The 27,795-nt window shown below is 47.5% G+C and overlaps 1 protein-coding gene across 1 annotated transcript in view; it reads right to left on the reverse strand.

Annotated features, from left to right (window-relative positions):
• BCL2 (BCL2 apoptosis regulator) overlaps nt 1-21,303 on the reverse strand; it is a 96,417-nt gene extending 75,114 nt beyond the window's left edge. Inside the window, exon 1 of the mRNA XM_037381479.1 lies at nt 19,427-21,303. Within this exon, the coding sequence (XP_037237376.1) occupies nt 19,427-20,014 (588 nt within the window). The 5' untranslated portion in view covers nt 20,015-21,303. The remainder of the gene's footprint in view (nt 1-19,426) is intronic.
• Between the last annotated feature and the right edge of the window lie 6,492 nt (nt 21,304-27,795).

Consider the following 27,795-nt stretch of genomic DNA (forward strand, 5'->3'; position numbering starts at 1 on the left):
TGCTGGAACTGGGATCACACCCGCAAGGACCGCAGACCACCTGAGAGAAAAGCAGTGCATGACAGAAGAGCACAGAGGCAATAGCAGGAGGCCAATAAACACTGGCCATTTGCTGAAAATGACCAGCTGCTGGGTGCTATGATAAGCCACTAAAACAATGCTGTTTACTGCCAGTGAATAAGCAGTTTCAGAGCATGCTTAGTAGAGGGGATGTTGAACTAGCCACACGCACAATTTTGAAACGTGAGACATCTTCAATTTAGCAGGAGAAATTCAAGTCGTGACACACTCAACCTGTCTGCCTCGGACCTCAGGACCCAGGTTGCACCCAGCTGATGATACGACCTCCACACAAAGACCAGCATGCAAGGAGCTAGTAAAATGCCCCCAAACAAGAAGTCTTAATGGGTCCTCAAAAAACCCAGGAACTGCGCTATCCATTCTTCAGCACCATCTACTGGTACCGTACCTAGCATCAAACTATTTATTTGCCTGCAGGTCATGGCCAGCTGTCACCTGCCCATAACTCCAAGAAAACCATGGACTCCACCAGGTCCAGGGTCCCTCTGTTACTAACAGCTTTTGCCACATGGTGAATACCCTCCAGTGACACTTCTGGGACTTACCAATCTCCTTCCCATGTTGAGATGCCTAGAGCTTAGACTTGAACCAGCTCATATGACACCGGGGGCCTGGACTAAGGCTGTTCCAGCTCAAGAAATGGGGTGATATATGCCCATGACCAGGGCATTCCTGACCATACCTGCAATATTGGCTTATAAATACCCTTTGATCTGCTGACCACAGAATGTGATCTGACAGGTGCTATCATTCTTTCTCTTCACACCTCTGTCACCTTTTGGGCTTCAGTCACATCTAAGTGGCATCATCACACTCGAGTGACTTGGGACGATGACGCTCCACTCTTTCAAGAGTGGCTTCAGGAGGACGAGAGACAAAATGTGAGGCATGGCAGCATCCCCAAGGATGGAAGGCATGCTAACCACATGCAAACACACTAGCTTTGCATGGGGAAAGTGCAGACCACCCCAGCTGAGCCTCCCCAAAATGGAAAGGTGTTTGTGTCTCACCACGCAAGCTCTGGGCAGTGCTCAAAAAAACCAGCCTCCAGCAAATACTGGAAACATGGGTCACAGCTGGTTAGCTGCTTCTGGAAAGCAAAGCAGTTGAAGGAAATGTTCTCATTAATAGAAGGAGGTTTTCTGGGGCCACGTGGACAGTTCTGGAGACCGGAGTCACTACAATGCACAGGCTCTCATCTCTGCTTCAGTGTCCTCATGCCCTGTTGTTTCACTGCTTTAGCTGAATGTTGGGAAAGTGTTGACAGGGATTTCAAAGGGAAGTTTTGAGTCTAAACACATTGTTGAATCCAGGCCCTTGGTGGTTGTTTTGTTGCACAAGAAAAAGGAGGGAAAACATGAAATAAAACACCCACTGCACGCACTTTCCCAGGGCACAGGCACAATCACCCAAAGGGCTGAAGCCCGGCAGCTCCCGCACCCTGCCCACCCACCCACCAACTGGCTCGCACCATCCCTCCGCCAGCCTTCAAATTTCATGCTGCAATATTGCTCAGCACCATCTGATTTGTTTACATGGCGACTGTGCGGGTGCTGATCTCCACTCTCCTAGAGCAAATGCCCTGCCGCATCTGGTCCTCCCACTGCCAGCCCAGCACCCACCTGGAAATAATGACCATTTCTCAGGGATGCTGCTGGGCTACTTAGTAGAGCATAGCCTGAAGAGAAGATGAAAATTACAAAAAACATTTCAACTGGGATTTTTCAGCCTGATTTGTGAAGACACAGCTTATGTAAAGACCAAAAAAACCCCAAAACACATCTTTCTTATCTTACTGCCTAAGAAAGCACCTTTGAAGATTCAGAACAAACAAAATGTACCCAAACAGAGGTTAAAAGTAGACCCAAAGACAGATGATAACTACTGACATTCCACTTCATTGCTGATTTTCAGGTCTGAATACGGTATTTAAATATACAATACATAATGTAGGTAGAAGTGAATTTCACCCTCTGATACCCGTGTTTTTTTCCTGTTTGGCTCAGTCATTTAAAGGAACAACTTTCCCCTTGAACTCTAATCATTTTTGAATGAATTATTAAAAAGCCTGGCTTTACAAGCAGATTTTCTTTTATATACAACAGCGCACAAATAAAAGAGGAAACTGATTAAACAGGGAACATGACAGTATTCACTTGACAGCATACTTTGTATAAACCAAATTGGGCATGTGTGGTGCACGTGTGCACATCTGCGGGCGACGAGAGGTGGTTTCTTTCTTCAGTCCTCCTTCTCATTCAGAATGACCGTGTGCTGTTCTGGCACTTTTCATTTTAACGTATCCAGCTAATTATGCTTTTTTTAAAAAAAAAGTTTGTAGTGCCGCTTTGAAGAGATAAAATATTTTAGTTTGCATTTATATTTAGTTCTATAAATTTATTTTGAAGTAACAGAGCTTAAGTTGCATTCCTGAATGGCTTGCATTTCATCTTCAAAAAATCCTAGTAACTCTGGAATATATACCTTATTCCTTCTTGTTGCAAACAGATTCTAGATTATATTCATAATGAAACCCAAGGGATTCTGCCAGCTTTCTTTTGAAAAGTCATGGCAATAAGATGTCTATGTTCTGCAACCTCATGCACTTATTCAAGACCGATAAAAGACTTCTTTTGAAGTAAATTATAAGCATGCAGTACCTTGAAGTGATTAAAAAGGAGTCAAATAGTTAAATATGCCTATTTTTTTTGTGTGAAAGCAACCACATTTCTAATAGGAAGGATGTACTGTGAATAGGAACAGTTTTCCCTTATCTCCACACATTAAAGCAAAGCTGCTCTCGGCTCGGGTGGCACATGGGACCAACCACAGTTTTCGTGTCCAGCCACTGCATACACCGAGGCTGCTGCCGAGGACAGGGGAGCCAGAGCCACTCGCCCCTCTGTACCCCTCATCGAGGTATTTCTCACCTATGTTACCTTTGCACCAAAGACTTCGCCTTCAAAGAACAATTTAATCCATAACATAGCAGGCAGAGTTCCCTTAGCTCTATGTTTCCTCTGCAACACATTTTTTTCAGATCCATTCTGTCCATTTCTGCAGAGGGCATACATGTTCAATAACTTACACATTTGTCTATATTAGATATTATTAGCTTCCCATATGAATCTCATTGGAAAAAAAAAAAAAAAGATTAATGAGGAACATGAGCATACTACCCAGCTTGCTTTCAGAAAACTACAAATCCATGCAAGAACATGACGACAAGATGATTTTGAATGAAAATAACACCAGTATAATCCAAGCCTAGGAAATGACTGCTCTGATATTACAGTCTCAAAACATTAAGGCTGATTTTTTGGGTACAAATCAGACTGTGGCTCTCAGTCTACAGGACTACCCAGAATAATGACAGTTATCTCTGTAAAACTCTCATTCATTCAGAGGACCAGCAAAAGCCTACTCATCACCTAATGCCAGCTGAGGCTTACTGGGAGAATCACTGTGATGGTGGTGTCTTGCCCTGACCTTCATCACTGGGGTAAGTTCTGCCCACAGTGAGTAACCAGAGGGGACACGCTGCCAAGTAATACACCTGATACGGAGCAGCCAGATCATGTACGCGATTACTGGCTAACAGCACAGAGTAGACAGCATGTATCCTCTCCAGTGTGCGATGCTGCAACCTCGAGTGACGCTGACGTCCAAGGACTGTTTGCCAAGATAGTGACTGCTGCACTGGGCCCCGGGGTCATACATCAAATGTTCACATGCACTGACAGATGTTTATGTTGGTCATCCTGATTTAACTCCCATTACATCATTTACCAAGCTACTGATGTTATCATAAACGATTAAACAAGCCGGCAAAGGAGACTGGAATACAAATTTGATTTCCTCATGGTATGAGTGCACTACACACCAGGCTACACCTTGCTCTTAAATCAAATTGAACAACTGTACAGATTCTTTAATTCATTTATGTATGGAAAAAGAGCCTTTTTTTTTTCCTTTATTTTCCTGTGCCCCCAGGCACACCCCACCCCACCCCCCAGCCCCTGAAGACTGATTTTATTCATGATTTGACTATTGCAGGATGAATGAAAGATTAAAAGGTAACGGGGAGGTCAGACTTTGACCTGCAGATTATTGGTATAAAACTAAAAACATTTTCGCACTTAAATTAAGGAGCCATTCAGGCTGGGATTCATTTCAGCTACCTTAATCCCTGAACATCTATTGCATTATTAGTGCTTTCAGTCACTTCTGATTTGTGTCTGGACTATAAAATACTGAAAATAACTGGAAGTTTTGAGGGAGCAAAATTAATAAGCAGAGGAAGTCCTCAGTCTAGTGCCTACATAACGTGCTTGCTGCCTGCCACTGAAATACAGTCTTCTTATCAAATACAAGGGGTTAAATTTAAACTCCATGACTGCCTCCCTGCTTGGTTCGTTGTCATCAAGTGTGGGGAGGGAATAGGAAACACTTCACACATCTTGTTTTCCGCTTCTAATATATTTTTGAGTTTTCTAGTGCAGGCTTTGCTTGGATGTGTAATCACTGTGGAATGGCTACTATACCCTAGCTACGCTGCATAATACTTTCCCTTCCTCCTTCTGTAGGATTCCTCATGAAAATAGGCACTTTGTGTTTCTGGCCCTAAGGACAGAACATAATGTACTGTCTCTAGGAAAAAATAAAAATAAAAATAAAGTCATTAAAACATTTTCCACTACTTAAAAAAAACCCAACACATGAAGTACTACTGTATTTCTTTAACATACATGACCTCATAGATAGATGTGTGCATCCACACACACACACAAATGCATTTAATTTTCAATTTAGCTATTTATAGAGCTCTATAATTTTTCCTGGCTCAAGTTTTAGTAAGCCTTCCCTGATGGGGTTCAGTTCACACGGTTTCGCAGCACTTCATTTTGCTTTGAGTTCACATCCATGGAACATCCCCTCCCCATCCCCGCCTCCTCCTAGAATCCCATTTAATGTTTTACCCATTAAATTGGCCGGTTGCTTTACTGAACTCATCACAAAAAACAGTGGATTTTTTCTCTCCCTAGGAACTATGTGTGCTTTAACAGTTTTTCTTGCAATCTCCTAGTGGCAAATCTCAGGGATGCAGTTGCATCCATCTACAACCACCCTTCTTTGGCTGATGTAACATTCAACACACATCTAGAGAGTCTTGGCAGAGTCTCACATAAAGGTCTTCCAGCCATGCTGTTGCTCCCTTAAATAGGAGCAATGCAGGTTTTGGGGACATTTTGGAGTCACGGAGCCTTCCAGCCAAGCCAGCAGCAGTTCTGGAAGATGGGCATTCACACGATGCCATCTGCTTGCTCCACTTCCAGTGAGATGAGCAGCAAGACTGAAGTGCTCAGAGACCTCAAGGCAGGAAAGACTTTTCTCACCCTGGAATCAGTCTACTCTTTGGTCCCCTCGTATTTCAGCAAACTGCCTTGTCCCAGGGTGAAGGATGCCCCCAGCTGATCTAGGACAGTTGGGTCTGGTGGTAATTGTCTTCCCATCCCCTTTCCAGCTCTCCAGGCTGGGAGGCGAGGCTGAACTTCACCGCAACCCAGCAAGCTCCTGTTGAGCGAGTGCCCACTGAGAGCTAAATGCCTGCCTGTGTAACTTCCAGCAAAGCTCTGCTTTCTTCTAGTAAGAAATCACCCCCCGCCATGTCAAGGTATGGTGCTGGAGCACACAGGCATACAAGAACAACAAGAGAGAAACAACTAATTGCCCTCTCTCCGCACTTTACAGAGCTCAGCTTACTTGGGCCAGAGGCATACAGCCTGCATAAAAGACAGAGAGGTAGAGCTCAGAAAGTAAAAAGCCATTAAAGTGAAAACCCATGAGGCAGATAACAGCTTGCTGCCAGACTTTTCAAAATTTAAGTGTTGATTGTTCAGAATTTATGTCTAGATTTTTCTTAAGAATGCAATTTCCTGGCACATGGTACAAGTTGCTCTAGACCTGCATGTCAGCACAGCAGGCATCCTGTTGCAAAGGTTATTATGGAACTATTGAATGTTTTCATGCCAAATTTGTCCAAATTAAACCGAGGGGAATGGAAATACTTTCCCTGGATAGGTGGTGGTTGCATTAGGTGGGTTTGTTTATAAGGAGAATAAAAGTTACGGCTAAATATAAAAGCAGATATATCATAATATTGTCTGAGAACTTGAATAACATGTCATTCAGCCTGCGTGCTGTGGAAAGAACACGAAGGTCAAGTCTAAAATAAGATCAGTGACTGTTTGACAATAGAAACATGTAGGAGGCAGAACAGGAGAATTTTCCACATTTTTTTAAATGACATTTTTCTTTCAAAAAATATTCTTGCCTACCTTGCAATGGGTCTGATGTAAAACCCTGTTGAACTTTGTGCAAAACATACTGCTGAATTCGGCACCTTTTTTGATTAACCCCCCAGCAAAGTTGCACCAGTCATTTGTGCCAACTGTTTACTTTTTGCATTATGCTCAGTTGGGAAAATGAAAGAAGGTTGCTCTGTTGCATTTTTGGTTTTAGAGAGTTTCACTTTCTGCTTCAGCCCTCTCATCCTGCTTCCCTGGAAGTCAGAGACTTCAGCGAGGCTACTGCTGCCTCTTAAAGGTAAGCACCTCTGGGTTTGCAGCACTGGGGAGTTAGCAGAGCCCCTGGCAAGGTCAAAAAGAGTGGGGGAAAAAAAAAGAAAAAAAGACCCAAACCACTATGTGAAGTACTTTGTAACTTTTTCATTTTGTTCATCCACCAAAACCTAGTGTGAAGATATGATGTCAGGGACTTGCCATTTCTAAAAGTGCAACCAAGGCAGGGATTTCAGCCCCTGCCCTGAGCAGGGATAATCTCCCCTCGGCAAGTCTTGTAGGAGAAACCAGGAACTCGCAACCCCATTCTTGACCTAGACATCCAACATACTCTACTTCTACTTCAGTCAGTGATGTTGGAGGCACATTTCTCTTTCCTCCCCTATATTCACTTCTAAATATGTTTGCAGCAACTTCCATGTAAAAGGTATTACAGAAGGAGCCTTGCAAATGCCCTAATCCCCCTCCCCAACAGCTCCACTGACAAAATCCCATGACTTTAAAGCAAAGGCAGAGACAGAAACTAGCCCAAGGCCAAGGTCTGAAGGCAGCTGCCTTACCCTTCGCCCTCAGCTGTGGCAGACAGTCCATGCAGTTCATAGAGCTAATGTTAAAACACTCAATGCCAGCACGTCACTCTGAAGGAGGACTCTCAGGATTCCCAGGAGGAAGAGTCTGAGGCAGAGAAGGGAGACAGAGCATCCTCTCCACAGCTCCCCCAGCACGTCCCTGTCCTCTGGAGACTCTGCAGCAAAGGTCAGGGTGGATGAGGGCTGCCAGTGGCCCTGTGGCAAGCCCAGCCCCACAGCAACCCTTTTGCTACCAAGCCATCCCCATATTTCAAGTAGGAGCTCATGTCAAAACGAGCCGTGCAGTGCTTTGTTGTTTCTCAAGCCGAAAGATGCCTCTCTAGAGCAGCAGGGAAGGGAGGGAGCAAGGTCTCTGTCCACGGGAGGACTTGTCTCCTCTGAGGGACCTCTGAGGAGGCTGCAGGAGAGGTAGAGCAAGGAGCCGGTGCCTTGTAGTGCACCAGCCTTGCTGGGGAGGTCAGGAGAGCCCGCAAGCACAGCCCAGCCAAAGCCTGCTGTGGGGCGGGGGGGCTGCAGAGACCAGTCCTGTTCGGGTCCGTGCTTCACAGCCGCCTTCCGCCTGACCTCCAAATCCTGGGGCAGACACCGCCAAAATTAGTATCATGCTGAGGGCTGGCACGCGATGGCTTTGACCCTAATGATCCCACTGGGAACACAGTATTGTTCTGGCCCTATTAACAATAATTTGCATGTTGTCTAATTGGCCCTGGGAGGAAAAAAATTAAAATAAAAAGGGTGGCAGGCCCTGAAGGAGGAGAAGAGGAAATGGGAGTGCTGCCATTTTCTTCTGAGAACTGGCAAAATAAGAAGGCTGACTTTCTTACGGAGCCAGAGGTAAAACTAGTCATTGCAAAATTATTTAATATCTAACTTAATCATCCAGCCTTCATTGCTTCAAGGCAGGGTTTTGAGAACCTGGGACATTTAGCTATACCAAAGAGCTCTTGTCAAACCAACCTGGTAGGGACCTCGATCACTGGGAACATATTGTAGCGGGACGCCGAGTCGCTCCCAAGGCACTGGTGACAGTGACCTTTCACGATGAGGAGTTGCTCTCAGCCAAAGGATCTGAACTACAGAGACAAGGGACATCTGCACACAGCATTTCTCCATCATACTTGGGGCCTCACATATAAAAAGCAGTCAGTAATGCCAAGCTGCCACAGTTCCAGTCTTTTTTTTTTTTTTCATTGAGAGGAGTTTCTTTAGGGATCAAAGTGTCCTCAGAACCAAACAAGCTGGCTGTCCATCCCTTCCAAGAGAACAGGTAGTTTATTCCAGCTGTCAGCAACTGCAAACCAAACAGCTCCTCTCCCGCTGTCAGTTTTAGCTCTAGGCCAGTTATTAAAATTAAACAGTTTTCGTTTGTGAGAATGATGTATTTGTGTCTGCAGGGGGGGAGAGAAGGAAGCAAAGAGGGGAAAAAAAGAGCAAGTTTTTTAAAACAAACCCTAAGCCCGTTTACACAATCTAACAGCGTGCCAGTGCTGCCTCTTCCTTCAGCCCATTAAACTGCCACCGAAGTCCCAGGCTGCAGGATGTACTACCATGCCCCAAGCATCCTTCTTGATGGGTTGGGAAAAACAAAACAAAATAATAAAAAAAGGGCAAAAATATCCTACTGCTTCCAAAATGAATACACTATTCTCTTGTGAAACAATCAGCTTTAACAGATACGAAAAAAGGTATGAAGAGATGCCTTGACAAGTTTCCCCACCACTTGTGACACCCAGGTGGGACAGCAGAGTGGGGACTTCCCCCTCTCATGGTCCTAAAGCACCAAGAAGGCTCATCCACTTGCCCCTGCGGCTGAGGCATGGCCTTACTGGCCGAAGCTGAACAGGACCAACTTCTAGAAAGCCAAAGTGGTCCTGGTGGGACACTACCACCCCTGGCTCACGCAGGCACTGTCAGAAGGACGTCTGTAGCATCCCAGGCCAGGCTGCCCTTACAGTGAGGATGCCTAGGGAAGCTGAGGAGCAAAACCCAAGGCAGCCTCACTCCCGTGTTCCACCGCTGCACAGAGGTGCCCAAACATCCACTATAACCAAGGCTTTGTACGACGCTTTATAGATCCTTTTTTGGGTCTGCCCACATGCTCACCACTATACAAGGCCAGATACTGCTGGTTTTAGTGTCCGTACTGGAAAAAAATAGCTATTGACTCCAACTGAGCAAGGACTTCACATATTCAGTCCAGAGCCAAACACGCGAATTTTCTACTGCAGGAATTTTTTGCAGACAGACGTGAGCTACTGCAGAAGCCTGAACAGACTCCAGGCTGGCTCATTTACTTGCAGCCTTGATTGCCACCTGACATTTCCAGTGACCGGTTTTATTTCCTCCCTCACCGGTGCGCCCCGCTGCCGCACTCCAGCCCTGCAAGGGGGAAAGCCTTGCCCCTCACCCAGGCTTCAGGGCAGCACTGCCATCCATTGCAGATCTAGGCAACGGAGAGAGAAACAGGTCAAGCTGGAACCTGAAAATAACAAGGGCATTAGGCCTCCTTCTCAGTTATATCTGGGACCTTTTGCATCCAGCAGCAGACTGGGGATTAGATATTTAGACAGTGTGATTTACTGTGATTTGCCAGATGACTTCAGGAGAGGGGCTTTGGATATGCCTAACTTTAAAATTTGCAGACACTTGGAGCACAATGCAGGATTTGCTTCTGTTATGAATGAGGGAGTTTTTACTTCAGTTTTTCTTTTGTCATTTTTTACTTGAGCTGTGCGTACATTTTTGAGAAGTTCAACAGATTTTACTAATCTACCACACTGACCATCTTATTCTGCTAATAGAAATGCCAACTCATTTACTACTGTATTTGAATTTGTCTTTGAATTTCTTTTACTTCTTTTTCTCTAGAAAAAAAGTTTAGAAATAGGGTTCTCTACTACATTTCATAATATACAAGCTGAACATGTGATGAATATTCTTAAGAAAGGAGGTTCTTCCTTTAGAGACAAAGCTGGCAGTAGTTATTTCATTGCAAAGACATGCTACAGGACTGTCCAGTACCACAGTGGGAGGCATTTCAGTGGCCTCCCATCCAAGGTCCTATCCTGACTTGCCAGTGACTCACACAAGTCTCTCCAGAGCACACAACAGGAATTTTGTCTCCTAAGCCACAGTTCAGCAAGACATTTAAAAGTAACTTCAACCTCATGGTCAAGTTTACCAAGTTACCAAGTTAACCTCATTACTACCTTTTTTTTTTTAAACTTTTTAAAATTACTTTTTCTGCCTGTATCTGAATGTTTAACGAAGCTAGTAAATGGAAGCAAAAGAATACGTGTGCATGAAGACACTTCGCACAGGTGCATGTAATACACCTGAAGTCCCACAGACAGCTTTTACATATGTGGGAATGGAAAAGGAAGGACAATTTCCTTCTTGAAACACCCAATGAACTGTGCTGATACATAAAGGAAAACATTAACGCTGTCACTTGCCATTTCTCACACTGCTCACCGTTTTCCTAAATAAAAAATAGAAATCAACACCTGAAACCGATCTGTTCAATCTGTTTCCATCACAAGCACTGCTAAACACATCCAAACAGTGGAGCTGAAGAAGTTTGAGATTACTTTCCATTTAACTTTTTCTTTCTTCCACCTCCTCTCCCCGTTCAAATCTCACCCCCAGGTAGTTTCACAATCTGACTCACTTTGGTCTTTCCCAGGCTGGTGAGCTCCAGTAATGACAACATGCAATGCTACAGATTTGAAATTTATTCTAAGCCCCAAATTAACCACGATGGACATTTTGTTCAACATTGTACCTTGTATAACTTCTTTTTTTTTAAATGAAAAACATCAGCCCAACTCATGATAACATGGTGGGCAACAATACATTTCCCAAACCTGGTGTGCTGTATAGTGGTTTCATAGCTGGGTTAACTGAAAAGAGAGATATTAATGATTTGCCCCATGGCCTATTGTGTACTCAGTACCAGAGCCAAGAAGAGGAAGTTTTGAGTCTCAGTTGCTTTCTCGAACAACCACACGACAGCCTCTTTCAACCAACATGTGGGAAAAATGGAGCCTTTTCTTTTTTAATTGTACCCGGCCCGTGTACATAATTACTCACTGAAGTACCCTGAAACACACTGAGTTGCCTTTTCAGTCAACAAACTGGAATCATCCTTTTTATGCTTCAATACAATAAAATAGCAACAAAATGATGTATGCACTGAAGAAGGCTAGCGATTTCTTTTAACTAACTCTACATGTGGCGATTCATAACATATCTTCAGTCAGCACAGGAGTAAATTTAGTGATGTGGGTGCTCTAAGCAACACAACAAGCGCATTTACAATCACCTTTACAAGACACATGCAGCAATGAGAAGTTTTCCCCAGATGGATGAGACTTGCCAGTGCATCCATCCCAGTATGCCCAGTCATTCACCAGCACCAGGTGCTCTGGGGAAAAAGCAATGTAACAGATAATTTTGAAATAGCATTCCCTGCAGAACCATCTACCCTCAGCACCTGGTGATCTCATTTCAGCAGCTGATGTTAAATTTACCCTAAGGTAAAGTCATACCACTGCCCTTTCAACATAAGTACAGATGTTTTCCGTACCCTTATAAATACCTAAACCTTTCCTGAATGCAACTGGGTACTTCCACTCACAGCTCTCCCATGAAAACAGCTCCCAAAGGTTACTCATGCGTTGCAGAAAAGGCTGTTTTTCTCTGTTAGTTGAAAACTTGTGGCTTTTTCATTTGATCTTGTTTTTCTTGCCGCATATACAAAGTAAACATAACTACAATTGTCCAATTAAGTGCCTCTTCCTGTTCCTATTGAAGTCAATGGCAACACTTTCTAAAATCAGATTTGTTTTCTTACTCATTAGGTGTCAAATCCAGAAACCCACAAGGAACTTTCCAGTGAGAGGGATTTAGTAGTCTATCGATACACAATAATTATGACAGAAAACTAACTTTAGGATAAAATAACAGAAAATAAATTCCAGACCTAGATGCATTTGGAAAAGTTATCCAGTTTCACAGCCTTACAGCAGCCAAAAAAAAACCCAAACAGGCGGGATGGGGGGGGGGGGGAAGAAAAAAGCCATCAGATTGTTAATGAGACTGAAAGCCAGAGTAAAATAAAAATCCCTCAAATCTGTCATCAACATCCGTGTTTGCCAAGAAGGCCTGGATGTTATCCTGCTAGGGAAGAGAAGATTTATGGCACTGCACACCTTCATCCATCCTATTATTATATATGAAATGGAAAATAAAACAGGCCGGTACTGCCCTCAGAAATAATCAGCATTTTGCTGCCACCGAGTAACAAGTGTTATTATTACTAAATCAGCAGGAGAGCAGCCACGAGGTGTTCGTAAATAAATTATTAAAAAAAAAAAAAGACAAACCAAACAGGGCTGGGCTTCACCCTCTCAAGGCCACGAAGGAAAATAAAGCAGGCAAGGGCGGGAGGTGGGCAGGGCCGGACCTGGCACATACCGCAGCCCGCGGCACCGGGACTGTGTCTGGCACCCAGTGCCCGGTGCCAGCAGCTGTGGTGGAGAGGGATGGTTGGAAAGGCCTCCAGAATGCTGGGGACTGCCAGCCCTTCGTGAAGGGAAAAGGCAAAACAGGCAAAGAGCAAGACACCTGCCAAACACCAGCGTGTACGTGAGGGGAGCAGGGAGTGTGCCCAGCAGCACGCCCCTGCCCAGCCACAGCCTTCACCTAATCCTGACCATCAAAATAACGGCCAAAGAATAAAAACTCACTTTGCCACAGGAGAGTTGTTATTTAATCAGACCCATCAGGCTGTTTTTCAGCTACGGCTACTCAGCTGCCAAGGCTGCTGACCCAGCTGGGGGCTGCCCAGACCCCAGGCCAGGAGCGTTGCCCGCTGCCCCATTGGCAGCCACGGGCTAGCGCGGTGAGGAGGCTGTGGAGCGAGGGGGGACACAGGGACACAGCGGGACTGCTGGCGGCTCACGTTAGGAGAGCAGAGCCGCAGTGTAGAGCCGCCACTTCAGCCAGTCCCACCCTGACCCCCGGGCCTGGCATCCCTTGGTGGCGATGGTGGAGCACAAGACTGGCTCACTGGTGCGCCAGGCACAAACCATCACACGAGACCAAAACCACAGCAGAGGTTTCGGAGTGACACCCAAGCACTGCTCCTGTTTCTACATCCACCTCCCTTCACCATCCCAGGCACAACCCACTGAGAGATGACACCCTCATCAAGGATACCTGTATAGGGCACAAAGGCCTCATGTTTGCTGGCAATGCAGCACAACGTTCCCCTGCTGCCTTAGGAAGCCCAGGCCCTGGTATCTGGCTGCTGAGAAAATGCTTCTGCTCCACATGCAATTTCACACATCACTGCATAGGTCTTGTGATTCTCCTGCTAGAGCCATGCTTTGCCATCGGACAAACGCTTGTGCCTCAGCAGAAAATTCAACTGGATTTTCTTCGTGGATTATCAACTCCAAATTTCAAGCTACATACTTGGGAAACTAAGCTACTTACTGCCCAGCAGAGCTAACACAGCAGCTCCAGAGAGGCCTGTCTTAACGCAGGCACAGAACTAACTTCTTTCTCAATATTGAAAGTAAAGTAAAACTTTTTAATAGGATTGCTGCTTGAACTTTACAGTTCTTTGCAAGATCAAGGCAAATGACATCATCTCCATAACCAAGACCCCTGGTTCTGAAATTTTAAAGGTCATGGTCAATACATACTTCTTTTTTTTTTTTTTTAAAGAAGGGAGAAAAAAAAAGATGAGACTTCTGAGAAAATACGCAATCTAATGTTGTTGCAAGTTACGGAGAAAGCTATTACAAATGAAAGGGACTAGAGAACCACAATCATTTTCTCTTTCTGCCCTAGATCTTCTCCTCCTTGCTTTGGCACCAATCCTCAGCAGAATAAATTTCTTGCTCTTCAGCAACAGCAAAAAGAAAAATATTTTGATAATATTTTGAGAATTCGATTATAAACCCACAAAGCCACAAAAACTGGCAAAGGACCTAGAAGGTGTAACACTTGAAACTGCCAATTCATTTATTTAACTGAGTGGATTTCAGATAGTTTCCTTTTACCAGTCAAACAGTGACTTGGGGTTAGCCCCACTGGGGATTGAGTCGTTACAAGGCCGCATGCTGCTGGTAAAAAAACTCAAAGCGCCTTTGCTCCAGCGTGGGGCATCCGGCTCCAAGCGAGGCACCATCCCACGCCAGACGGGTGAGCGGCTTTTGCTTAGGACATTCAAAAGAAGCAACGTACTGCACAGGCACGTACCTGACCAAGCTGCTGGGAGAGCAGCTCCAGAACCTGAAAGGGATGAGAGTTTGGTGGGTGCCCCAGACACGAGCACGGGAAGGCCCCTGCGTCACACCGATATCCACGGTGCTTTCCCAGCACCGTCCCGGAGGCGGGGGCAGCTGCCATCCCTCACCTTCGTGAGGGGGCTACGGACCATCACAGGGCACAGCGACTATCCACATCTCCTCTCCAAAGCATGCCACTGAGTGAAGAGAATTAATGATTTACTATGCAAAAAAAAAAAAAAAAAAAAAAAGAAAAGAGGAAACTCAGTGATTAGGGCAGAAAACCCAAGAGAAGGGAAACCTGGGGTCTAGCTGCTGGTCCAAGAAGCATTTACTCATCTGGCTGCAGCCAGCCACCTGAGAAAACAATTCAGACAGCAGGAATCAGACACCCCAGTTTTTCTTTTCCACCAAATGAAATCTCACCCCTGCAGAAGGAGGGAGAGCCCTGTTGCCAAAGGGGAGGACACATCGGCAAAACCAGCAGCCATCTAGCAGGCGAAGCCTCCTGAGATGTCAGAGACACGGATGTATACCCGCCATGAGGCTGGAGGAGGTCTCATAGGCAAATGTCCCTTAACCAAAGCCTGCCAGCAAAAGTGGGGGCTTCTCCCTGGCTGTATTTACACATGAGGATGGCATGTGAGGGGCAGCAGCCAGGCCAGAGGATGCCTGCCAGCTTTGGGACACGGAGGTTACTGGGAACTGCGTCCCCCAGAGCATGCCAAGCAGCTCCCCTCTCTCAAGGCAGGAGCAGCTCCTGACTGGCTTGGGTAAGGAACAGCGAGAAGCCAGGGACTTCTGCCACCATTCGGGCTAAGCAGGCATTCAGATGATGCAAGCACTTATGGGCCACCTAAGGTCCACTTCAGACACCTAAACCCTTCCCCATATCTGGCCTTAACTCTTGAACAGAATAAAGAACTGTAATAAAAGAACAGAACTGAATGAAAACAGATGACCTTTACATCTCTGGTTCAAATGTAAACATTGTCATTTAAAATTATGCTTTCTTGGCTCAATTTTCAACACAATGCTGCTTCTCTCACCTGGGCTTCTTTACATTCTTTACAGCAAAAATGTAGCTCTCTACACATACATGACGGTGCCTGTGTCTCCTTCTATAGCTCTCATGCTCTTGCTTTTTCCTGAACGGCTCGGGGAGGAAGCCATATGTTGGACTAGAAGGGCCCCGAGCTTAGCATGGCTCCCACACGTGTTAGGTTGTGTGCCCAAAGAGGGAACCCATCACCGCAAGACAAACACAGTTATCTCCCTCACATCGGCTGCATCACTTCAATGTTCCCTACGGCAAAGTCAAAAGTCACCAAGTGCAACAGCCCGCTGCCAAGGCAGTCCCTCTGCAGCTCAACCACCAGGCTCTAAAAAACAAAATGAAGCCATTAAGTTGTCAATCAGAAATGTACATTATACCAAGTACCACGAAATTGCAGAGATGAGCTGGTTCTCCTCTTATTTCTTTTGTAACACAATTAAGATGTTATCAGGCCAAAGTACAATATTGCGGCATCCCAGCCTACGTGAAAATCTTTGAAAGCTGCATTTATTTGCCACCAGAACCACAAGCTAATAATACAGCCTCCGTGCAGGCAGTCCCTGTCTGTTGTTTTTCTCTAAATTTTGAACAAACCCATGATGCTGTGTGTTGTAAGGTTATTAACAATCCCCAGGTACCATTAACAGCAGTGGCTAGTGCCTAAAACTTACATTCCACCAGCTATATCCCCTTCCAATCTGCCCCTTGATATGCTGTTTTCCTTCTTCATTTTCCTTGCAATATAAAGAATTCACATCCTGAAAATAACGTTGCCAACTTACAGAACCGATTCAAACCAAACAAATAAATGAGAAAGACACATCAACCAAACGTCAGCCCTGAGTGTGAGACGCAGGTCTACACAACAGACTCAAAGCACACGCTGTCCAATTTACTCGCTGCATATGCCTGTGACTAACTCTGATGCTCTCTTCTCTACTGCTACGCAGCCTGTAATAAACTTCTCTCTCCACAACATACCAGGGAGCCAAAACATAAAGGAAGAGAAGGCTACAACAGCCAGCACTCCTGCTTGTTGCAGCAACCTGAATGACCAGATATCGCAAGCAGCCGTGCTGAGGTCCTACAAAGTGTCACCACCTACAAGGTGATAAGCTACTTTGGAAGACCCATTTATGATGCCTTAATAAAGTTCGTACATAGGATATGGTCCAAGTGCCAAGCCAAAGATGGAGTGCATATATTAAAGCATCCTTTCCCACTGACAGATCCTGAAAGCTAGAAAAAGAAAAAAAGAAAATTCCACTGCCTCGTGCCATCCTTGATTTCTTCCATCTGAAGACAGAATCCTAAAAGCTGTTTTTGCAACTTCATGTTAGTCTTTTGTTCTTTGTAATCAGCTAGAAGGGTTTGCCTGTGTTTAATAATCCCATGGCTCAAAGGTACCAGCCATTTACCACACAGACAAGCAAAAGCCATCTTGGGGTTATATTTTGCCCATATTCTTCCATGTGTACATTACAAATAACACACGGCAGTAAATGGCATCACATGCATCCAGACTCTGGAGCCTTTGTTTATAGGAAATCTCAATAAACAATTAAATGGCTATCAATATGAAGCATCTTTTCCTTTTCAAGGCAGTCAGTGTTTATAGTCCAAGTTTCTTGTATTGCTAACGGTCAAGAAACAGCTCCAGCACTTGCTTCATCTGGCCAATCACACCTGGTAACACCTGTCTTTTCACATTCTCGGTTTTATTCATTCTTTATGTTTCTCTTTACACAATACCCCCGCAGGACAATATATCTCCAGCATGCTTACGGATTCGATCCAAAGCTCACTGGAGTCAACAGAATGACTTCACTGGCTCTGGAGCGAACCGAGGGCCCCAGCTCCGCAAATGGGCTTCCAGCCTGAGGAGGGACTTACGCACAAGTTAGGCATCCCAGCCCAGAACTGCAATCGCAAAATCCCTAACCCTTTAGCTGCTTGCCTTTTAACCATCCAGGGTCTCCAAAAGCCTGAAATGTTTGCAGATTTTTTTCCCCCCCAGTTATCTGTTCCATAAAAAAAACCCCAACGCCAACAAACCCTCTGCAGTTACCCATGAAACAGGGCATCAGGGGATAGGTCCCAGCCACTAGGAGCTGGAGTCATTTTATGTATGTGTATATACGTGTATATCTATATGTCTGTGTGTGTCTGTGTATGTCTCTATATGTATGCATATTTGTATACACATATGTATGTATGTATATAAATACACAGACACACGCACGCACACACATTTTTTTTTTGCTCCCCCTTCTGGCCCCAAGAATCTCGAATGTTTTTTCTCCTTGGTGGAAGCAGGGGAGAGTAGGAGAACAATCCTGCCTCCAACACGACTTGTAGCCAGGGATCTGCCGCACTCCTCTGGGAGGTGTGCAGTGTGGACTGCTGAGAAAAGGGCCCCAAAGTCTGGCTCCCTCCGTTACGGCAGCGCATAGATGTGCTCTGGATCCCCAGACATGCATGCCTTTTAGTCAGGTGGGTTCAGCAGCAGAAAGGCAGCATCTTAATTTTTGAAAAGAGATGGTCAATGCGGGTGGCACATTACGTAGCCTAACACTGACTTAGCAAGAGACCCAGTGCTAAAAATTTGATGTGGCTATGCTTCACAAACACCAGGCTTGCAAACCATATAAACTGGGAAACATATACTGTATTTTACATGCCTTTACACACACCTCTTAAAGGTGAGCTGTGTAATTGAGTCAGCTCTCTGTATTTCACAGGGGACCGGACCTGAAATTGCCAGCATCCTAAGTAGCTGACCTCCATTCCTAGGTGACTTAGGCCAGCTCTCGGCCCATACGTAAAGTTTCTTCTTCAGTATAACTTTTGCCTTTTCTTCCTCCAACACATTAATATCGTATGCTTTACACATACAGCAGGTTTGGTTTGCCAGAGAGTGGCCAGGACCACATTCTGTTACAGCGTATCAATTCATACAGGAAAAAAAAGGAAAGAAATATCCTTCCAATTTCAATGCAGTTACTTATTTTGGAAAAATAGAGAGAGAGAGAAAGGAAAGGCTTTTGGTTGACTACCAGTGTAAAAGCTGTCCATTTTCCACTAGTGGAGGTCCTCCCTTTCTGGATGATGCCGAAGCCAGCCCTGCCCAGAGGTGATCTCTACCCTAGAAACACAGTCACCCATCGGGTCACAACGAATACTCCTTTTCCAGAACAATCCCATGGACATGGCTCCCAGCACCTTTGTTTCATCTTGAGACAAAGACAGATTTCTCACACTAGACATACCCTATACCATAAAGCCCCACTCCAGTTGCCAGCACTGACAGCCACCTGGCCTGCCTGTTGCACTGGAGCCCCGTGTTCATCATATGCCTGCCCTGCGTGTCACCCCTAACGGGCAGGAATGCCTGCACACACATACACACACACGGTCCCTGCTGCTCCCAGCAGCAGGACAGGCGCCTCTGCAGCCCGTTCTCACCCCGCTGCCAGGCCCTGCCTTGGCCAGGGCTGGTGCTGCCAGCAGGTGAGGGTGCACAGGGGCAGGGGAGCGGAGATGGCTGATGAAGACGGTGCCCCGCTCATCCTTCTCACTCCTGAGCTGTAGGCTGCTCCCCCATCCCAAACCGCTCCGCCATAACCCCGCAACAGGGGGAAACTCAACAGCTGGCAAAAGGCTGATGCTGCTTCGGCACACGCCAGTGCGGACGCCCTCCAAGCAAAGCTTTTGCTCACCCCAACGCAAGTGCGACGCCCCAGGTACTGCCCACCCCGGAGCCCCACTGGCTGTGCACCAGAGCCAGGAGAGGGAACGAGCAATCGGGGGACGTACCCAGCCTCCGTTGTCCTGGATCCAGTTGTGCAGGTGCCGGTTCAGGTACTCGGTCATCCAGGCAGCGATGCTGTCTACGAGGGGAGACATCTCCCTGTTGACACTCTCCACGCACATCACGCCGCCGAACTCGAAGAAGGCCACAATCCTGCCCCAGTTAACCCCATCTCGGAAGAGCTCCTCCACCACCGCCACGAAGCGGCCCCTGGCCGTGAAGGGCGTCAGGTGCAACTGGCCAGACATTTGGGCAAAGTCCCTCTGGTAGCGGCGGGAGAACTCGTCCCCCGCCTGGCGCAGGGCGAGGTGGACAACCTGGGGTGCGGGGCGCAGCCCCTCAGCCGGGGGCACGTGGCTAGCAGCAGCCGAGCCGGGGGGCTCGGGGTGCGGAGACACCAGCCCAGTGTGATCAGAGGAAGTCCCAGCAGCAGCAGCAACCGCAGCAGCAGCAGCAGGAGGAGAGAGACCTGGAGGCAGGGGTGCCCTGTCCTCGCCGGCAGCCCAGTCGTATCCCCGCTGCGAGAGTTTATAGTGGATGTACTTCAGCACTATCTCCCGGTTATCGTAGCCTCTTCTCCCCGGATGAGCCATAATTCCCAAGAGGAAGCAGCAAGCGGAAGGGAGAGAGGAAGAAGAGGAGCAGGATGAACCCAAAAAAGTAAAGCAGCCAGTAATAATAAAATTAATAACACCAAAAATTATAATCCAGTTACTGTATCGGGCACGGTTTCATTCATGGTGGTGTGGGGGAGTTCTCAGGGTCTCGGAGGTACTTTTGTCTTCTCAGTGTTTCCTCCTCGGTTTGAGATGCACGGTATAAATAGGGATTAAAATGTTGTAAATACTTTACTTCCAGATGCACATTTATTACTTATTATAAATTTACTTTAGGACCATTTCCTCCTCGGTGTTGAAATACCTCTTAAAAAATATTATACCGATTCAAAATCAGGTGCATTTTCCCCTAGGTGCTGAACTACCACGGACACGAAGGAGCGGACGAACACACACTGTAAAAACTGCAATTCAATACGATTTGCTAAACAGCCTTGGATGAACGTTAATCCAACGCACTTTAAGCTAGAAACCTCAACACTGCCTTTTTTTTTTTTTTTTAAGTTACACAAACTAAATTTCCTCTGTAAAGTACTTACTTGGACTATAAATATGTTCCTCTGTCAAGTTTCCTCTAAAAAAAAAAATAGCAACAACAAAACCCAAACATCACAAGTCTTCAGAAACGTTTAAGTTCTGGCCGCTTTGATGCTTCAAGTCACCAAGGGGATGGGAAAGGGACGAAAAAAAAAAATTTCTACGATTTCAAATGTTTTTTCCCAGACTCCTGTTTAACAGACATCTCCAAAGATGTGTCAAAGCTCAGAAAATCCCGCCTCGCAGCCCGGGAAGACGAACAACCCCAAAGAGACGGAAAATCCTGGAGACCAGATGAACCACATTTGAATCCAAGCTCTCGCAGAAGTGCTCCGTTTTTCCCTCCAGTGCAACGTACAGACATACGCATTTACGTAGTTTCATTCAGACACCGATCGCAGGAGCCCGGTGCTTCCACACACACGCACGCACACACCAAAAAAAAAAAAAAAAAAAAAAAAAAAAAGAGCAAAATATTGTATGTATTTAGGAAATTAATTCTTTTTCACAAGAAAGAGCGTGAAAAAAAGGATCAAAAATAAAAATAAAAATAAAGAAGGAAAATTGCTTTTGACTGTGGCTCCGGGGAGAAATGCCATTTCCCGAGCAGCTTTGTATCAGAGGAGGAAGAGCCCCTGGCGCTGCCGAGGAGGGGCGCGGACGGGGCGTGTGTGCGGTGTGACTGGTGCCGATGGGGACCGCGGCCGCGGCGCCGCTGCCCGCCCGCCCGCCCGCCCGCCCGCGCAGCCCCGCGCACCCCGCCGGCTCCGGGCGGCTCCTCCGGGCGCTCCGCGCTGCTGCTGCCGGCGGCGGCGGCTCCGGGCGGCGGCTCCGAGCGGCGGCGGCGGGCGCGGGCGGGGAGCTCTCCCGGCGGCGGCGGCGGCGGAGGGGGGAGCGGAGCGGCGGGGGCGGGGAGAGGCGGGGAGGAGCGGAGCCCGAGGGGGAGGCTCCGGCCCCGCGCGGCGCAGCCGGGCGCGGTGGTTTCCTAGAGCTCCGCCTCACGCTTCATTCAAGAAAAGGGGGAAATGGGGAGGGGGGTGCTGAGGAAAAACGGCGGCGGGGGGAGGCAGGCAGCCCCGCGCAGCCCGGGCCCGCCCTCCATCGCGGCGCGGGCCTGGGGCCGGCGGCGGGGCGACGGCGGCGGGGCGGAGCGGCGCGGAGCCGGGCGCGGGGGCGCGGCGCTCGGGCCGCGGGTGGTGCTGGCGGGGCCGCCCGGCCGCCCGCCCCCCGCCGCCCCCGCGCCCGCCCCCGCCCGGGCCGAGGAAGCGGCGGCGGGGCCGGGCTGGCAGCGCGGCGGCGGCGGCCGGTCACCGCGGGGGCGCCCCGCTCCGCGCCTCGGCCGCCCCGCGCGGGAGGGCTGAGGCCGCTGCAGCTGCGCGGGTTTATTTAAAAAACTAAATAATTTTTAGAAAATAAAAGGGGGGGTGGGGTGGAGAGGAGCAAAAAAATCCGAATCGCCCTTTTTAAGAATAAAACTGGCCCGATGTAGGAGGGCAGGGGCTCCGGGAGCCGCGGGTCGGGGCGGTCTGCCCGGGCAGCAGTCCCTGCGCGGCCGCGGAGCCCGTGCGGAGCCGGGGCCGCCGCTGCTGACACCCCGCAGCCCCGACGGTGCGAGGTCCCGGACACCTGCTCCGCACCCGCCGCCCGCTGGGTGTTCGGGCGTGCCCGGGGGACGGGGGGCTGGATGTTGGGGCTGTTCGCAGAAACGGGGCTCGGAGGTGTCCCCGCGCCCGGCCCGAAGGGGCTTTTTTAGATTGAAGGAGGGGGGGGGAAGGGAAGGGAACTGTTTGGAGATTAGATTAATCTGGAGCTTGAGCAAGGAAGCAGAGGTAACCTTCGCAGTAGGTTAAACCCACAGTGCTGGGAAACAGTGATGGCTCAGCCCCCCCGCCCCCCTGACAAGCGGCATCAGGGCAGGGATGAATGATGCTGCGACAGCCCCGGCTGAATCGGGGAGCGATCCCAGGGCAGAGCCAAGCGAAACGGGAGCGGGACGCACTCGGCACCTTTCCCTGCTTACTACGAGAGGGGAAAAGAAACGTTTGACGAGTTCTGCCAATTTTTGTCGTGACTGGGATAATAGTCTAGTATATAAACTGCCCTGAACCTAAAGGGGATAAAATGCATAAACAAAGCTGTGAAGCGTGAGTTTGTTTTGACGGGGGACAGGGGGAAGGAATACACGCTGCCCTCCACGTCTCCCTTGTCGGGGTCACGTCCCCTCCGCACGGCGGCCCATCGCGCGCGGTTCGCAGGCTGGCAGCAGCCCTGCTCCGGCCAGAGGCGCTGGAGCGGGGAGGGCGACCTGTTGGCTCTTGCTACATCCAGAGGAGTGGGGGTCCTGGCCCCCAGACGGGAAGGATTCCCCCTGCACTAAGGGAGCTCGCTTGTGCCCTGGGTGATCCAGGGATTTGTTTCGAGGCCGCACGGAGGAATTTGTCTCCAAGCTGTGCAAACCAGCATCTTGCCAAGTACCTGAAGAGGCGTTCGGGATGTTTAATCCTTCGGGCGTCTCTGATTTCGGGGGGCACGGGAAGGAGCTTGGCACGGTACCCAGCGCCAGCGCTTTCCACCTCCCTGCCAGCCCTCCCGTCCCGTCCCGCCGGGCGCGGAGCACACGCAGACCGCAGAGGAGCGGCGCGGCGGCCGGCCGAGGCCCGGGGGCGGCCGGTGCGGAGCGGAGCGGGGCGGTGCGGGGCGGTGCGGGACCGGCAGCGCCTTCCTCGGCGGGCGGCTGTTGCCACCCAGCGGCCGCTGCTCGCCCCGGGCGCGGCGGCCGGGCCCCCCCGCCCCGTCCCTGCCGGCTGGCGGCCTCGCACCCGGGGAATCAGCGGAGTAAGGCCGTGCCCCCTCCTCCGTCTCGTATTCACTCTCGCCTGCTGATGTTACCGCCTGCTAAATTCCTGTAAGATGGAGCTTTGAACTACATCGAATCAGCTTGGTTCCGATTTTCTACTCCGGATTGGTATCTGGTGGGGCTGGTTGCGGCTGGTTGTGTTCTTGGGGATTAAGAGGGCCCAGGACAGTGGGTGAAATGAGGGCAAAGGCAGCTGATGCTCCGCACAGCCATGGCTCAAGGCACGCCGGTGCCTCCCGGCATGGTTACACAAACACACCCTGGCTCTGGCTGTGTAAAAGGCCTCAGAAAGTAAGGTGTTTGCCATGAGCGGCAGGATGGCTTCAGCTGGCAGAAATGTAGGCAAGGGATCTGTCAACCAAGTAAATCACTGCCTTTATATTCTTGCATAAAAAGAAGAAAACCCAGGCCTCCTCTGAGTACAGAAAGTAACCGTGTAACACGAAATGGTTTAAATGGAACAAGTGATACAGAAAATCAGAATAGCCTAAACCAACCAGGCTACTGATGCAGTCTGTCTCTGTGCTTGTGACTGAATCTAATGGAGTTGGTCCTTCAACTGAAAATACATCAGCCACAAATGTTAAGTAACACAGAAAAAATGTCTGGGTGAGCTGCACAACAATGTCATAGCAGGATCAGTTTTAAAGCCCAGAGGATAAATCAGTGTGGGACTGATGCAGAAAACAAAGATGCATATAAAATCAATGGACTTTTGTAAGGAGAAATTGAAAATATCACTGAATTTGCTTAGGGTATTTAAATGTATTTTGCATGCAGAAACAGAAGTAAGACCAACTAAACAGAATGTACTGAGGGCATATAACCAGTAAAATAAAATCGTTTCAGAATTCATAACCGATTTCTCATAGAAACAGGTACAGCAAAACTTTACGAGATACTCTTGTTTGCAATGGATTTAGTAATGGTGCTTTTTCCCTCAGCTCTGCATTCAGCACTTTGCTAGACGAATGATAGATCCCAGCCTTCCTAAAAGTTTAATAGGAAAACAGTGGTCATGGTTCAGAAGAAAGCTTGCTAATACCAAACACAGCAGAGACTGTACAAAACTGAAAAACGCAAGGGAAAATCCTAGGGACTCTTGGCTTTAAGCAAGGATATTAAGGATTAGTCACGGGAAACAAAAAGTGTGCCTTGAAGAATGACAAATCAGGACTCTGTAAAAAAGCAAACCAGAATTACGTGCATTTAAACAGTTTCTTGTTCTTAATATGTCAAACGCACTGCATCTGACCTGCATTTCTGGCTGTAATTGAAGGGCGGCATCTTAAAACCAATTATAATGCTACCTGAGTGGGTGATGAGCATCTATTAAAGTGTCACAAGTTTGCATCACAGCACTGCTTTTCACCTTGCTTGTTGGTTTGAGCTTAGGAGGATAAAAAAACAGTTAAAAAGACATCCAAAATAAAGGCAATATGGTTCTGGGGGCAGACAGAAGAAACTGGCAAGAGAGGCTCAGGATTTATCAAGGAACACGGAAGGAGCATATAATAAAATCAGCTAATAAATCATTACAGTGCTTTTAGGTAGCAGAAGAACATGCTGACTACTCAAGATCTGATTGTGCAAATCCTTCTGCAGACACATTTACCTTTATGTGAACTGGCCCACCGCAGCTAATCAGACTAATAAGAATTAGCTGTATAAAGAATTGGAACTCAGTTAGGAATACAAACAGAAGCTCACGTAAAAAAAAGCGCCCCTGACAATTAAAGGCAGGAGCATCAACAACTGGCATCAGCCAGGTCTGGCAGTGTAAAGGACAGATTATTTTCTGGTGATGGCTTTCTTATCTGTGCTCGGGCAACTGACCAACCAGGCAGGATCCCGCAAAGCCTGCTGTTTCTTTGGTAGCTTCCCAGATGCCCGACGAACAGTAGATGCATTATTAACACATGATCTAGAAAAGTTTGTAATGCCTGGCAACACTGAACTTCCTGACAATCTGAAAGTGGACACCTTTTCCCTGTACCTTTGTATTAACATCAACAGGCTTTCAATAGCAACCCTGGGGCCTGGTGACCTGCCCACCCTTTTATTTCCTTGGCTCATGAGCCGGCATCTCGGAGAGAAGCAAGCGATTGTTTCAAGCCCTGCCTGAGCAGGCATGAAATGAGTGGGGTGTATGTCTGCACCATGTGACAGCACTCAAAGTGAGCAAGGACACTGCCACCTTTTTTGCTGAAAATCTGCAGAGATTTTGTATTCTAGAATAAATCACACACACACCCCCCTCCAAAACCTAAATCTGAGTAACCTCAAAGTAGTATTTAGAGCGGTATAGCTAAATACAATTATGACAACTAAAGAGGTCCTTTGCTTTACAATGCTCTAGCACAGCTTAAATACCATTTCTGTGGAAAGAGCCCACTGAGATTGTGCCCACAGGCGGGGAATTTGCACATATGCAAATTAGCAGGCTGCTCCTCATACAGCAAATGGCTCTATGAATGCCAATGGGACTGTAAATGCTTGTTGGTGCTGTGTCCAGTGAGGCATTTGCCTGTGCCACCCACAGCCGTGCCTCACTCTGTTCAAGGCATTCAGTGCTTCTCCTTCCCACGCCCGCGTGTACTTGCTCTGCATGCCTTTGTGCCTGCAAGAGCTTTCTAACTTGCCCTGACTAAAACTAACCATCAACCACATGATCTTTCACATTTGTTTCTGTCCATGAGACCACGATACCCACGGACCTACAGCATGTCCGCCAAACTGCATTAAATGCCTTGAAAACAATGCTCTCCTAGAGGCTTGCATTCATGCATGCAATTCTCTGCTGTCAACTGCACACCACCATTTATTGCTAAGGCTCTCACCTGTTTTGCTCAACGTGTTGCCCAACATTGCTATACAAGGTGGTACACAAGGCTTCAAAAAAGTTTTCTGCATGTAAAAAGTATAAGGAAAAGTAGTGCCCACACAGCCTGGATGCATATTTCTCTCATTTTTTAACCAGGAAGGTGGCAGGTTAATCTGAATGAAGTTCTTCATTTCTTCAGAGCGCATTCCTGACATGGGAGATCGCCTTCCATCCTGCCGGTGTTGCAACTGCTACAGGTGTGGAGAGGATTCCTTTTGGCTGGAAGCGCTTGCAGAACAGAGAATGCCACTGTAAAATGCTTAAAGCGCACTCAACCTGCAATTAAGGTTTATTTCATGGGGCTTAATTGTGCTCATCAGGAAAGGCAGCTGCATGAAGTACTCAGATAATATCCTTAGGGTCCAACACAGCAAACAGCTCCGGACTTTCAGACCCCTTTTACTGTACTCATCCCTCAACCATCACCACTTCTCAGAATACAGAGGTCTCATGGTTTGGGTTGGAAGGAGGCAAAACAACCGCATCCAGCTCTGGAAATTCTTCTCTTTGATACCTCTGACTTTGCTATGTGGCAATAGGGTCTGGTCTTTACAGTATCTGAGTTGTCTTGCCACCTTTCGCAAGCTACCAACCTATTCCTGTGATTCGGGATGATGCCACCCACACTTTTCTTTCTTCTTCCTGCCATGCAAAAAGGAATCGGAGGCCAACTACCCAACTGCAACAGCAGAAGAGCGAGGGAGACTGTTTCAGCACGGAGGAACAGGAAATGGGAAGTCTGCTGGACAAACGGAAACATCCATCCCCAATCCATAAGCTTTCATTACACCTGCTAAAATTTCTCAAAGTAAAAAGGGGGAAGCATTTTGTGAAATAAAGATCAACACACCTTGTTTTAACTCCTTTCTCTGAAGCACTTGCTAGCTTTGAAAAAGATATTCCCCTCAGTTGCAAGTTACCTAGAACATTTACAATTTGGTGTTAGGCATTTTTATATACATTATTTACAGCTGGCATCTTTGCAGATTTAACACCTTATTTTGGCCATGGGAGTTGATTCTCAGTGCTTGGTAGCATGGTTTAGTGTTTGCCATGTATGTTTTGCTTTCTCCCCTTGTGTTTATTTACATTGCTGTAGCAGCATTACTACAGAATGAACTCCATAGTTAGAACTTGGTTTAAAATTAACACGGGGATTCCCCTCCAAGCTGAAAACAAACTTGTTTTCAACTTTGAAAAATAAAATTTCAGACTGACTTGGTGGTATCCTACCACAGAGGTTTGGTATTCTATTCCTTCAAGATTTCCCCAAACAGCAAACCTTCCCAAATCACCTTTACAAAATGCTTCCCCCTGCCCCCCTCCATCAAATTAGATACTCATCTTTGGGTTTTGTTGTTTTTTGTTTTTTTTTTTTAAAAAAGTATTTGCACTTTCCACTTCCTTCAGCACAAGTTGCTGTCCAAAAACTTAACAGTTTTATCTTCTCCCCCCACCGCAGACCAGCAACAACGGAAG

Source organism: Falco rusticolus, chromosome 3, assembly GCF_015220075.1.
Source record: "Falco rusticolus isolate bFalRus1 chromosome 3, bFalRus1.pri, whole genome shotgun sequence".
Lineage (NCBI taxonomy): Eukaryota > Metazoa > Chordata > Aves > Falconiformes > Falconidae > Falco > Falco rusticolus.